This window comes from Lactuca virosa, chromosome 5 (assembly GCF_052849685.1).
Source record: "Lactuca virosa cultivar CGN04683 chromosome 5, Lactuca_virosa_CGN04683_v6, whole genome shotgun sequence".
Lineage (NCBI taxonomy): Eukaryota > Viridiplantae > Streptophyta > Magnoliopsida > Asterales > Asteraceae > Lactuca > Lactuca virosa.
Genome location: NC_136430.1, coordinates 396,190,279 through 396,205,463, shown reverse-complemented (window position 1 = coordinate 396,205,463; position 15,185 = coordinate 396,190,279). Strand labels below are relative to the sequence as shown.

Below are 15,185 nucleotides of genomic sequence, written 5' to 3'. Positions count from 1 at the left end.
TTCACTTAATTAAAAGAGTCATCAAGACCACTTAAAAACTGCATTAACTTCATTAGCTTAGAATGATCATTATACTTAGCAGCAGCCTCACAAGTACATTCAACAAGATTTGTAAGACCATCAAATTCCTTCCAGAGAGTATCAAGTTTATTAAAATATTCAGACAATGAAGACCCATTTTGACTAAGAGAATTAATATGTTGATGAACATTAAAAATAATAGATCCATCTGCTTTATTGTAAGTTTCAAACAGTTCATCCCAAATTTCTTTAGCAGATTTAGAATATGCATGACCAGAGTAAATAGACTCTGACAAAGAACCAAGGATCCAGGAAAAAATGACTGCATTGGCACGCTCCCACTTCAAATACTGAAGTTCATCATTGGAATCCTTAGTAACTTTACCTTCAACAAACCCTAACTTATTGCTAGCCTTAAGACTTCTAGTCAAAGAACTACGCCAAACACGGAAATTTTCGGTCCCAGTTAGTTTAAAGTGCACTATTGTAGTAATAGTATTATCTGAAGGATGAAAGAACAAAGTGTCATCGTAGTTCACAGACTCAGTCTTAGAACCACTACCAGATTCAGAACTAGGTGCAGATCCAGTCATGATGCACAAAAAAAGAAACTAACAAAAAAACCACAGAAAGCACATACAATTCTGATTCATATAAGTCCAGATGGTCACCACAATATGTTGGGGCCCAAGACAAGAAACATAGAGTCACAAAAAAATAATCAACAATATAGTAACTGGAATACACAAGACAACCAGAAACTCCCAAAATCTACAGCTAGAACAGAGGAAAAAGGGAACAAGAAAGCTCACAAAGCAATCGAGAGGAAAAGAAAACATATCGACTCTTGTTACTGCATTCCCTACAAGAGTTAACAGTGATGAAATCCGTTCTCAGGAGAGTTATTTTAGAATACAAGATTAGTCGATCTTGTATGATGAAGTTCTTTAACCAAGGATCTCCACTCGTAGACAACCAGTCAAACAAGGATCTCCACTTGACGACAAATCTGCAAGAATACACAGAAACTCGCAGTACCAAGATCTTAAAGAATAAAAAACAACAGAGATCTTTTACGATCGAAAAACTTGATCGTAAAAAACAATCAAACCCTAGACGTTTCACAGATAGGTTCAACAACTAGAGAATCTAACAGAGATCTCTAAGATAACCAGCTATGAAGATCTAAAGGAATTGAATCAACAGAAAACAAAAGATTTGAACTAAAAAATACGAACAGAGAAGAAGTACCTTAAACGAGATGTCGATGATCGTCGGAAACCAAGATCGAAGCCTCACTACTCTGATACCATCTTAAAAAACACACAAACAAATTTTCCCAACATCATCATCTATTATATCATTTGAAGACAAACAAATAGATGGTTTTAATCGTACTTACACAAAAAAACCTCACTACAATAACCCTAATCTACTATCTGTATTTCACTCAACCTAATCTATAAGAAGAACCAAGAACAACAATGAAATAAGAAACCCTAGTTCTATATCGGAAGAGAGAATGAGAGAGAAGAAGTCTAACATAGTTTAAAGAGAAAATGAATCGACGGATACACCTGCAACCATCATCTAATCCTTTAAGTACCCGGATAAATGGATCTCTTCAACCCGCGTGTCAACCCGAACTCAAACAAGAAGAAAATACATTGCAACCCACAAGAATCATCCACAATACACAAACTACCCAAAACTCAATAAATAACAAAATCAACAATAAATTAATTTACTTTTTAAACCTTGCAAAACAATGAATGTTAAGTTTGTACACTAACATATATTTTTAACATTGATCCAGAATTTTAGGTTCTCTCTTACATGACATGTCAATATACCATGAAACAAAGTTCAACTTTTAGAACGACAAGCTCGGATAACTATGACATTGGTAAGCCAAATATAGGACAGCATATATATTATCCATGAAAAATTATAAGATGTGCGAATTTTAAGCATTACATTGTGATGTTCATTTTTCCCAATAACTAGTATATGCTAAGAAGCATTTGAAAAATACATGTTGACGACGCATTCAATAAGATGTGTGTATCGCATGCAAGCCACTTCAATCCCACAAAACGTGGCATGCAAATAGTATAAAAAGCTCTTTACTTGCATCTCTTTCTCTTTCTCTTCCATTTGATCGCACATTGGACGTAACAAAACATCCTGCCATGGCTCTCGCCCGCACTAAGAATCGTCTGTCATCCTCATCATCATCACCAGCACCACCTCCTTCTCCGACGCCACTCAGTGCCAGAGGCAATCGCAGTGATCCAGCTTTCAGCAATTATGTTGACAAGATGAAACACATGCCAGATCTGAATCTTCCGGATTATGTCAACAGATCTGTCATTGCAGATGTTGAATACCGTTTGATTAAAAACAAGGATAGGAATTCCATTAGTGAGATGATGAGATCTGCAAAAAAGTATGGTGTTTTTCGGATTAGTGGGCATGGGATCTCAACGGAGGAGCTACAACAAGCATTCACAGAGGCGGAATTCTGCTTTGGATTGTTGGCTGACCGGTGGAGTCGCGATGGAGATCGAGAGGAATTTCAATGGTCTCGATCCGCCATTGCTGCTGCCGAACGTAGGCGAGACGTTGCGCGAGAGGAGAGATTTCGCAAGTTTAGGTAACATTTTGTTTGTATTTTTGTATAATTTCAATATCTCATTTTTCATACGCATAATTTATATAAATATTATGGTGCTAATCACAAAAAATAATAATATTAGGGGTAAGTATATAATTCAAATGGCAATCTTTTCATAAAAAAAACGTATTTTCTAAAATGGATTTCATGAAAATGTTTTGGTTGTCAAATATAAGCCAATGTTATTTTTAATTATTACGGTGCTAATCACAAAAAATAATAATATTAGAGGGTAAGTTTGGAAGTTTTTTTATTTTATTTTTTGAACGGCATTAAGTTTGGAAGTGAATGAATAATTATCTATATAGACAAAGTGTTGTTAATATTTTACTTAATTAACACTGAATCTAAACTACTTATGATAGTATTATGCATATTAAATTTGATAAAAATTCACAAAATTAAACGAAAGTATTTTAAACATAATTTATACAAAGTACTATCCATTTTGATCAAACTAATTTGTCAAATGATGATCTAATTAAAAAAATTAAAGGTTTAAAGTATAAACAAGTAAAATTCAATTTTGGTCTATATAAAAATTGAAGAACTATAAAACAATAACCAAAAAGAACAAGTATACGATCCTTTATGATACGGCACCAATGGTTTCTGTGATTACTATTTTTTATGGTTCAATGTCAAATACAATGTGTACGAAATTATTTTTTTTAGAACGACAGTGGTGCAACGGAATATTTTCGTGCCATCATGACACCTAGTCACAGAGACTTGAGATCAAAACCTTTCCAAGGAGAATAACCGCCCCCAATCTTTGCACCCAATTTCCCTTTGTGGGACTTCACGCATTAACTAGGGTCCGATCTCAACTACCGCTCTGGGAAAAATCCCCCATATGTGCTCTAACTAGGAGTAGAACCCCAACCTTTATTCATATGGGTATATAACCTGGTACCTCTGTCCGGTTGAACTTGGTTGTCAAAATTATAATTTATGTGTTTGTTTTTTAAATTGATTTTTTAGGGAGGTCAATGTTAAGAAAAAAAAAAGAGATATATCTACAAGGGAAACCTAATTTGTTTCATGGTAAAAAAGGGTAATTAGAAAAATAAATATAAAAGAAAAATTAAATTTTTTTCTATTTTTTATGCCTACAAATGTTCCTACCCAATAAAATTATGACAAATATCATCATTCCATATTTTTTTAACTAACTCATTAAGACTATATTATGAATATATCAAATAAAATAAAATTGAATGATTATTTGTTATAATTTTAGTGGGTACGTAGGAATAATTGTAGGCATAAAATATATGAGATAATTTAATTTCTCTATATAAAATCATCATTTAACGTTAAAACATAAATTTTCTAAGTTAAACACTTTGTTCACATTAAGATTTTAAGCATTAACTACATTAAATTAAAAAGAAACACCACCCAAATATGAAATATCTAATTGATGCGTCCCACGCACACATACTAGGTGCTATGTTCCTTGGTGCACCTTTTGCCCATCATTTAAGAAAACCATAATCGGATTTTAATTTGATTTTGATATATAAGATTAGTTTTGATTATTACAAAAAGATGTAAGAGATATTGAACTACTAACGAACTATTTTGAATGAATGTATGTACATTAAGTTTTGTTATATAATCCATTTGCAGCCAAAAGATGGACAATATTGCAAGTAAACTTGAAGTAATTGCAGATGCTGCTGCCACGATTGTAGGAAGCTATGGAAGCAAACATTCTCGAAAGAAAATCAAGGAAAATGAAACAAGAATGACATTGTTCAAGCATAATAACTCGGCTCTTCAACCTCATACCCCACGATCTTCCCACACTCCGCGTGCAGCTGCTGATGGGAAAACAGAATCATGTTCGTTTGCTTTAGGCCTTCATATCCCAACCGAGCAAGGTGAATTTTGCCTCTTAACCAGTGAAGGCCCATTGTCATTTAGAACTAGCCCCGACACTATTATCTTCACCTTTGGAGAACAACTACAGGTAATTTTTCAACTTTGTATACGTTTTTTCTGTTTAGTTTTTGAAAGTGCTTATTATAACTAAAAACCATTTTTTACCACTGGTTTAACCTAAAAAACATCATATGCTCGCTTTTCTTTTTAATGACGTTAATGTGCATACCAACCATAGCTTTGTGTAGTTATTTTAATATTTTATCAATTTATTATGTTTTCTTACCACATAAGTTGATATGCACATTTACACTAGAAAACATAAGCTCATTTTAAATAAGTAATCCCAAACACCCCCCCTAAACGATTTTTCAGAAGATGGAACAAAACTGATTTCAAGAAGCAAAGTCCTACATAGATTATTGTTATCGATCAAATTTTGATAATCTAAACGCTTGTAAAAATGTGTAAAATAGAATCTTTCACCTTTAGATTATATCAAGTAATAATAAGAGTTTGATTCCACTACTTAAATGATTGCTATTGAAGATATAGGAGTATTATATATTATCCAATTGGAGTAATTTTTAAATTATAATGGTTATTTGATATTATTAAAAGAAGTTATTTTAATCCACAACAAATTATTTAACTAAATGCTCTTTAATAATAAACCAAAAGTCTTTGGTCTAGCGGTATAGAGTAGTTTTCATTTTGAGGGGTCATGGGTTCAAGTTTCGCTTGAGACATAGGAGGTGATAGTTAGGAGTAGATTAGTTTGTCGTTTAAAAAAAGATGCTCTTTAATAAGAAAAGGAAATAAAAAATAATTGATAATAAAATAGACATAAAGAAAACCCAAAAGAAAAATTAAACCTCTACTCTAAAAATTACTTTTAAATTTCATAACACAAATATAACCAAAATCCAAAAATATCCTTAAATACTGGCCCAATTATCCTTCCAAATTATAACTAACAAAGAAACCCATTAATGGCCCACAATTGGCCGGTGAAAAAGATCCTATTGTATGTACAAGTAGCTATCACTATGACTTGAAGAGATTACGAAATCTCGTTGGTATTTCGTGCATTATCCTTCGTACTTCGAAAAAGAATCTACCTTGATAATTGTTTAGCTTCATTCTTAATCTTACTAACCATGAATTAATCATTGCCATTAATGACTTGAAAAGATTACAAAATTTGTTATGAGTTTGGTCTCTTAAAACGATTATCAAAGTCTACATGCTCACCTCGAAGGTTTTTTGTCTCCATTCCTTTGTCTTACCCATCTAAGAAAAGTTGTACATAAGGGCCCCAGGGATGAGTGTCTAATGGGTTGCATTTGTCGTATTCTTCTTCCAAATTAGAATGGGAATTGGTTCCCTTAGGAGTTGGCTCAATTCGAGCTTACACCTCATTGCATTAGCCTTTTGGTATCCTAATAAGTCCCTTTACATTGATCACATGTGAGCCTCGAGTGACAACTATATTAATCTTCCACGGTCAGCTATCCCAACTGTATTTTGTTTTCAAATTAAGTATAAATTATAGAATTGAAATAGGTAAAGATGATATGAACGTTCAATAATACACTACAAAGACTAATATTTGGTAAACATATTAATACCTAATTCTAATTCTAATCAAAGCATTTAACTTAAAACTCAATATAAACTAAATAGTCGAAAAAACAGTTAACCTTTTAAAATATTATGAACCTAATATAAATCACAAGGAAAAAATATAAATAATGGAATTAAATGCACCTAAAATTACCACTTAAATAAGGGAAGAAATATGTAGAGTTTATAATTAGATCATATGTCTTTTTTATCTCAAAACTTAATGCATGATAACCCACTAGAGTAGCTTCATGTACTTAGACTATGAAAAGTAACCTACGCTAAGGTCCTCAAAGTCTTCACCACGCCTAGCATTTCATACTATTTACAGTTACAGTTGACAGTTACAGTTGAGTCTAGCTATTTGGACCTTTTTTATTTTCTTAAAAGACCCTTAATAATTATTTTAATTTTTTTCCTAAAATAAGCTAATCATTACAAAATAATTATCTTTTTATTAATTATCATTACATAATATTAGACCCTCATGATTATTTAATATTTTACTTTAAATAAAACTAATCATTACATAATAAAAGGGTTCAATATAAAGATTTGTTTATAGAAAAAAAGAATATCATTTTTATAAAAAAGTATTAAAATAAAAATATATTTATTTTTTTTCAAATATATAAAATAAAATATTTTAAAAAAAAATTTAATTTTTTTTCGGTTTTTTAGTGCAATTTATTAAAATCATTTTTATATGAAAGCATTATAATATGTGACTTCAAATACGATATAATAATAATAATACTTAGTTTTCATTTAAATATTTAATATCATTTTATTTTTATTTTTTGGTTTATATAAATATTAAAATATAGAAAATATTAAAATATATAGAAAACGTTGACATCTTGTATTATTATTTGATTATAAAAGAATATAATAAATAATAAATAAAAAGTTTATAGGAATTAAATGATAGGTACGAGTTTCAAAAAAAAAATTAACTTTTAGTAATCATACAAGCTATTGATATTATAAATGCACGGAAATTTATAACTAAAAAATCATTAATGAGGGGTCCTCTAAGAAAATTGGGGTCCAATTAGTAGGACCCTTTACAGTTTTTATTTGAAATATCCAAATATATATATATATATATATATATATATATATATATATATATATATATATATATATATATATATATTCTAATAAATGTAAAACACTAAGTGCCAAATACCATCTTTCCAAAGTATGATTCTAATGATGTCATGCGACATTTTTAGAAATTCATTGACATTTAATACATAAAAAAATATAAATATTAATATTCATATTTTGAATTTTAAAAGCAAGAAATCATTAATCATTACCTTTTATATACTTTATCTCTTATAAATAAATATAATATTGTCGTTCTTTTTGTATCTCAAATGTCGTCCACCTTGAGTAAAAAAAAGTTCACATATTTTCAGCCATTAACCTCAAAGTTATAACTTAAGTCCTTAAAATATTGATCTCTTGCTGCATGTGGAAGACATAATTCTATGTAAACCATACAAAACAATCCTTGAAATAATTAATTATTTTTTAGATCTATAGGATGTATATACTTTTTTTCCTTTCATCAAAATATAATTTTTTTTAGATCATATTACATATTTTGAATTTTAAAAGCCAAAATTATGATTTAAATTTTGAAATCATTAATCATTACCTTTTATACACTTTATCTTTTATAAATAAATATAAATTTGTGTTTCTTTTTGTATCTCAAATGTTGTTCACCTTGAGCAAAAAAAAGTTTACATATTTTGAGCCACTAAGATCATCTACATCGGGTCTTTCAAGTAAAATTTGCAATGCCACTGAACAATAATTTAATGTCACTTAGGACTTCATTTTGCTATATATGAAAGGCTTGCAAATACTTTTATAGTGGCCCACTGGTTTCTCTTTCTAAAAATGGATGAATAATGATGGACTGTCTACCATTTGCAAGACCTTAACATGGCACCGGTGTGGGTGCTCTAACTCTAAAATTACAACTTAAGTTCTTGATGTATTGATCTCTTGCTACATTTGGAAGACATAATTCTATGCAAATCATACAAAAAAACTATTGAAGTAACTAATTATTCTTTAGATCTATAGGATGCATATTTTTTTTTCCTTTGATATAAAGATAATAACTTTTTTTTTATTTAGATCATATTATCTTACAGTCATCTTAACCATTTTCTATTAAAAAAATAAAAAACAAAATAAAATTATGAATAATTCAGGACTCATTTATTAAAATATAATGTTATCCTATATTGACAATCATACTTTAGTAGAGTTTAGTATTGAGTTTTTAAAATTTTCTTATTTTAACAATGTACTTTCATTGACTATCTTATAAATCTGTGGTTTCCATGGGTTTCTGACCTAATATATATATATATATATATATATATATATATATATATATATATATATATATATATTAGTTGTGAGACTCATTTATTACATGAGTTAATTTAAAAAAAAATATGAAGGTCTAAATAATTGAGAATTTTGAATTTATAAGAAAATAAGAAAACTAATGAATTATTAAAATTGAAATGTTTTTTATCTTTTAAATTTAAACAAATAATTTAAATAAATAAACAAAAGAAACCAATAAACTTTAATTTAAAAATTTTGAAATTAGAAGGTAAGCTCATTAATGAAATTGATATCAATTCATTACTATATTTATTGCAATTATAACATTAAAATATTATATGGAATTTAATAAAATATGAAAACCCATAAAATGACATGTGGAAAAAAAATTAATTAAAAATTACCACAAATTGACATTTGTCAAATTGAAGGAGAGCATCTCAATTGCCAAAAAATTCTTTATTTATTAGGGAGGATATATATATATATATATATATATATATATATATATATATATATATATATATATAAAGATAGAGAAAGAGAGACATAGAGAGAGAGAGGAATGAGACTGATTGTTTTTATTCTAATGTTATTAGTTTAATGTAATTATAGTGTGAAATTTAAAATTTGAAATTTGAAATTAATAGTCAATTATTAATTTAATGTAATTAGAGTGGAAAATTTAATATTTAAAATTTGAAATGGAGAATTAATAGGTTGACATGTGGCATGATAGATGGTATATAGTATTAACTGGTTGTGAGACTCATGTATTAAATGAGTTAATTTAAAAAAAAAGTTAAATATGAAGGTCTAAATAATTGAGAACTTTGAATTTATAAGAAAAAAAAATAATAAATTATTAAAATTGACATATTTTTTATCTTTTAAATTTAAACAAATAATTTAAATAAATAAACAAAAGAAACTAATAAACTTTAATTTAAAAACTTTGAAATTAGAAGGTAAGTTCATTAATGAAATTGATATCCATTTATTACTATATTTATTTCAATTATTACATTAAAATATTATATGGAATTTAATAAAATAGGAAAACCCATAAAATGACATGTGGAAAAAAAATTAATTTAAAATTACCACAAATTGACATTTGTCAAATTGAAGGAGAGCATGCCATGTGGCAAAAAAGTTCTTTATTTATTAGGGAGGATGAAGATTTCTAATATTATGACACTTGTCAATAGAAGAATAAACTTATTCATTTTTTAGAATAATAAGGGGAGGATATTTTATCAGGTTTTAAATTTATAAACCCTAATTTAAGTTAACTACATAATAACACACTAACAACCAGTAAACCTGATCGAGTATAATATAACTTTGATAAGTAAGGGTATCGATCACATGGAGAATGAAAATTCAATTCAAATATATTTAAATGCTAATTAAACTATAAACAATAAAATGGGGGGTTTATTAAACTTAATTAAAACTTACAAAACTAAAGAATTTATTTGGAAACAAAAGATCTAAAGACTTTTTCTCATAAATTTCGACTTGACCTTCAAATATAGTGGATTCTAATTGAGTTCAATGAGTAGTAGTTAACATTTACCGATTTCTAATGTATTAGTTATTTTGATCCGATTAACTAGATTGTATAATTATAAAGACAATTAACACATTGTTCATGCAATTAGCTATCTATCTAAGCAATTATAATTAAGTTCGTATTATGAGGGACTTGATCTACGAATTAACTTCAATGATCATGAGAGTCGATTATTAGCATAAGTTGTTCACAAACGCTTTCTTACACATTAAAGTTCATGATTTACTACCTAACCCTAGGTTTTGGTCAAAACACTAGTCATAATTATTTAATGGTCATAATACAACTATGAAACAAGCTAATGAAACTACATTGATAGTCTAAGTTCTACTAACTTTAACAATAAGTAATAAAAATCAAAACTTTAACACATTAGGATTTTGATCAAACATAATATATTAAATAAAACCCAATATTCATACAATAGAATCACACCAAATCTTTAAGTTACATCTAATATAGTGAAAACGTTAGGATTTTACCCTATAATCGATAAACAAAAATAGAAAAACATTAGAAATGATCTACTAAACATGATTATTAAGCAAACCGACTCGATATTCTAACGCTTATCGCTTCGATTCTTCAAATCTTCTCTCCAAGTTGCATCGACATCTTCAAAATCGACCCACAAGGATTTCTGGACGATTAGAATACCTTCTGACCTTTTGGGAGAAGTCTCCATGGGTTGCACACTAGATTGGGGTTGTAAAAACACATATTTATAGTGTTTTAGGTCGGTGTAATTTCACGACGCTAAGGATAAAGGTTCGCGACACTAAACCTTATCCGGTCGCAATTTTTTCGATGCCAAAATCTTTTTCAAAAAATTTTGATTTTCTGAAGGGGCAGCGCATCCTAAGTATTTTTCATCGTTTTTTTTTTCATTTTTAGTCTTTTTCAGCTCCAGATTCTTCCTTTTGCTCCAAGCCATGAATTTTCCTATGTTTATGAATACAAAGCATTTTAAGTATCTTATATCTTTAATTATACAAATTAAGCTCTAAATATTAGAATAATTACCCTAAAATGTATGACTATATTGGGCAATATCAAGTGGGCTTGTAAATAAGTATATAACCCATAATAACCATACCATGGATAACAATGACACGTAACAATTTTAAGTGGTTCCTAAACGGTTGAGAATAGTATTGTGGATGTCATGTTGATGGACAATTGACATTGTCAGCAACTTGAGCTCACTTATTAAGTTGTTGAAGATCAGGTGCATGTTGACAAAACTGACCAAAATCAACCTCATGATGACCATAGTCAACCCTAAGTTGACCAAACTGATTACCACTGCACTTGCAGTACAAATATCTTCATGATCATTATATACTAATACAATTATGTACTCAACATCATCTAACTTACATTTTATGATAGAAGATCCCATTTCGCATGCATATAAATTCCAATTATTAAAAATATCCTGTGACTCTATAATCACCAATATCATCCCTTACTTTTATCTATGACCTGAAGTTGTACAATAAAATAAAATAAAATAACCAAAATCTAGTCCTTAAAATCACCTCCCCTATGTTCCTCCCCTCCCGCCCCCTCCCAAAAAAAATGATCTAACACATGCTTTTCTTACTCCTTACCTACCATTGATACAACATTATCACCACCTATCCTTTTCCATATCTTGCTCGATATAAGAATCATTTATCCACTCTTAATGAGGAGTGTTCTCACCCCATGTGATGACATATTTTCCATCTATGTTATCTCCATAAACACGAAAATCCAACCCTCCACCACAGTTGACTTATCTTTATCGAACCATGACTACAAGGAGCATACATGACATCTCAAAACCAAAAAAAAAAACTCTTTAATATTGACACAATTACCACTCCTTCTCTAGTATCATGCGATCCTACATTAATACTTTCTTATCCAAATTGGAAGAATGCCATGTAAGACGGATTTTCTAACATAAGTTTGACTTAGACAACTTTTTTAAACGATACAAAGCTAGACTAGTTGGTGATGCCCATGGTTAACAAATTATAAATTATTGTGACAACTTTTAGTCTAGTTTTAAAACTTGTCACAATCATTATGTTCTTAATATTTCCACTTAATTATCATGTCTCATCCATCAAAATAGATGTAAAAATCTGTTCCAACATACCAACTTAATTGAAACCGTTTATATGTACACACTAATGGGGTTTTTGCCACCCATCATATCTAAATGATGTTTGTTTACTCAAAAAATCTGTATATAGGCCCGAACAAACTCCACAAACATGGCTCCAAAGATTTAAGAATTATTTATCTTCCTTCGGGTTTTACTATATTTAGCATAATCTCTCTTTATTAATTTATTGAAATTTCGTATACATGTAATGAATAAACTAACATAATTTAGGCCCCTTCAATTATTTTTTAGGATATACTATTATTCACCATGATCATGGTCATTTTCTCTCTCACAAGAAGTACACGATGGGAATTTTGGAATGTGTCGAGATGACTATTGCAAATCAAAGCCTACCCTTATCATGGGCGTCCAAACAACAAGCTAAAATCTCTTGCTCCAACACCATAGCCGAATACCACATAGTCACAAACATTGTTTTTGAAAACCTATTGGATATAAAATTTACATCTGAAACTATCTTTAAGGGTTACAAAAGCCACTCTTGTTTGCTATTAAAGTGTCAAAGCATTCTATCTTTTAGGCAATATGATTCAACATCAGAAAAAAACATATTGAAAATGATATATATATATATATATATATATATATATATATATATATATATATATATATATATATATATAAGGATCTTATTTTTAGTTTAGAAGAATTCCTTTTACAAGTCAAGAACTCACTCATAAATATACCTACATTAGTGAGAGAGTCGTCCAAAATATTTCTATAACTAAAAGATACTACCTAAAAACTTTGGGAGACCTTTTACGTATAACTAAAAACTTTTTTGCCTCACTTTTCAAAAAAAATCTAATCAAAAACCCTTTTTGGTCGTAAAATAATAGTACGCTACATCTAACAACCCGTTTTCATGAGAGGGGGGGGGGGGGAGAATGACGGAAAGGAACTTTCCTTCCCACTCATCTCATTTTTAGGCGATAGATTTGGAAGGAAAAATGTTATACTTTCCTTCTATTCCTCCCCCCTTCCCATGAAATCAACTAACTAATTCACTACCAATTTATGACATTAACCAAATAAAAAATGATCATACAAACATATTTAGAGGCTTAGTTGTTGGGATTTGTTAATTTTATGTCTTCACATGTGTTCTAGTATCTCTTAATCTGTGTTTAAACCCCAAATAGGTTTGTTGCGTAAACGAGTACTATAAATTCGCATCAAAACTTGTAATATTCCGATGATCATGGTAAAAAAAAGCCTATGGATCCCATCAATCATAGTAGTCATCATTGTTATATATTTTTAGTATAATAGTTAACTTCAATTTGTGAATCATTTCGACACAATAATGTTTATTTTACATAATCATAAGGTGGTTATAATTATAACTTGTATATCATAATGGGTGAAAGTAGTGCATATGGTGTAATTTTATAAATTGTTAATAATTATTTTATTTTGGTGGATAAGTTTTTATGGTTTATGGTTTTTGTAAGTATTTTAATACCAAAAATTATGGTGATTAAGGAATGGAGCTGTGGAGAGTTTAAAGGTTCATTCGGGGAGATAAATATAGAGCCAGAAATACAAGCAGATGGAGCATACTCCATAGAGCTCAAGTGTTCACCTTCCATCCTTAATCATGCGGTTGATAGGATCAACACCTTTTCTATAACGGATCAGATCCTCTTTCTACTAGCTCTTTCTATGCTATATTGTTTACTTTCCTTTTTACTTTCTTAGATTTATGCACAAACTAAAATATTTCTATTTTTGGACATTTTCTTTCTACTGCAACATCTCTCTCTCTCTCTCTCTCTCTCTCTATATATATATATATATATATATATATATATATATATATATATATATATAGTATATCATAATGCATGGATAATTATACAAATTCTTAAAACATAAAGTGATTAAGACATTGTATTAAGAATAAGGAAAGATCTTACCTATTAATTTTAAATTGGATGTTGTAGATGATGATAATAATCAACCAATCAAAATCCACCTTTGAATAATAAAACTATATCAAGTACTATGTTGAATTTATTGATGTTTTATTTCATTGTACAACATTTAGAGCTTCCACAAATTCACACAAGAAGAACATGGCAATGCCACACATCAAAAGACTCTAAAATCATTTGAATTTTGAATTGCATATCACCTTTTTCCCATTCTTTATAAAATCTAGATTATCTTCCTCTATCACTCTAAAAGCCTTAATTCATCCCACCATGAAACCAACCACCAACACCACTATCCACTTTGTTGGTGATTTTAGCATTATCAATATATTTTAGTGTGGTATTTATTCATATTAAGAAAGTTTGATTTCTCTTTACTCATCGAGGCAGGAGGTGTGGGGTGCATACACAGAGTGATAAAAGTAAACTCTAGAATACGATGGTTCTGAGACAATGCCCCTGGGTATAGGGTTTCAAGGGGAAGTGCCTCTGGCGAGGTCTAGGGGCAGTGTCTCTTATGGGGTCCAAGGGGAAGAGCCTCTAGCGGTTCTAATAATCATTATGATGTAAGAATCAGTTATGTCTCATATATAACGACCTTTCTATCTATCATTTTTTGCTCCAAAATGGATGCAACCATTTTTAACCAACTTTCTCTCCTATATAAGAACATAGACAATGTTCCAGAAAAGGGTTGGATTCTCCATATTTGAAAATTGATCATCTGATTCTATCTATCTCTCAAAACACAAAATAGCAAGGTACTATCTGTGTGTAACGTCCCGATTTTCAAAATAAATTTTTCATTTTTATTTATTAAAATATATTAGAGTATAATTACATTATGCGGAAAACATGATGCGAATGCGCGGTTTCGAGTATTGCCCTTCT

At 29.4% G+C, this 15,185-nt stretch overlaps 2 protein-coding genes across 2 annotated transcripts; one reads left to right on the top strand and one right to left on the bottom strand.

Annotated features, from left to right (window-relative positions):
• Positions 1 to 5: 5 nt before the first annotated feature.
• On the bottom strand, positions 6 to 614 carry LOC145113830 (uncharacterized). The gene has a single exon (XM_079049880.1). The coding sequence runs from the start codon at positions 612 to 614 to the stop codon at positions 6 to 8; it is 609 nt and encodes a 202-aa protein (XP_078906006.1).
• Positions 615 to 2,072: 1,458 nt separating this feature from the next.
• On the top strand, positions 2,073 to 14,062 carry LOC145117610 (uncharacterized). The gene is made up of 3 exons (XM_079053904.1): positions 2,073 to 2,677; positions 4,334 to 4,676; positions 13,843 to 14,062. Exons 1-3 carry the CDS (start codon positions 2,214 to 2,216, stop codon positions 14,056 to 14,058), a joined length of 1,023 nt encoding a protein of 340 aa, XP_078910030.1. The 5' UTR covers positions 2,073 to 2,213; the 3' UTR covers positions 14,059 to 14,062.
• The last annotated feature ends 1,123 nt before the right edge of the window (positions 14,063 to 15,185 follow it).

What these genes read in the sequence shown, in the direction of transcription:
- LOC145113830 (XM_079049880.1), bottom strand. Translation starts at nt 614, where the DNA reads ATGACTGGATCTGCACCTAGTTCTGAATCTGGTAGTGGTTCTAAGACT.
- LOC145117610 (XM_079053904.1), top strand. Translation starts at nt 2,214, where the DNA reads ATGGCTCTCGCCCGCACTAAGAATCGTCTGTCATCCTCATCATCATCA. An exon ending in GAGAGATTTCGCAAGTTTAG is followed by an intron (nt 2,678 to 4,333) that starts GTAACATTTTGT and finishes ATCCATTTGCAG; the next exon opens with CCAAAAGATGGACAATATTG. An exon ending in CCTTTGGAGAACAACTACAG is followed by an intron (nt 4,677 to 13,842) that starts GTAATTTTTCAA and finishes ATGGTGATTAAG; the next exon opens with GAATGGAGCTGTGGAGAGTT.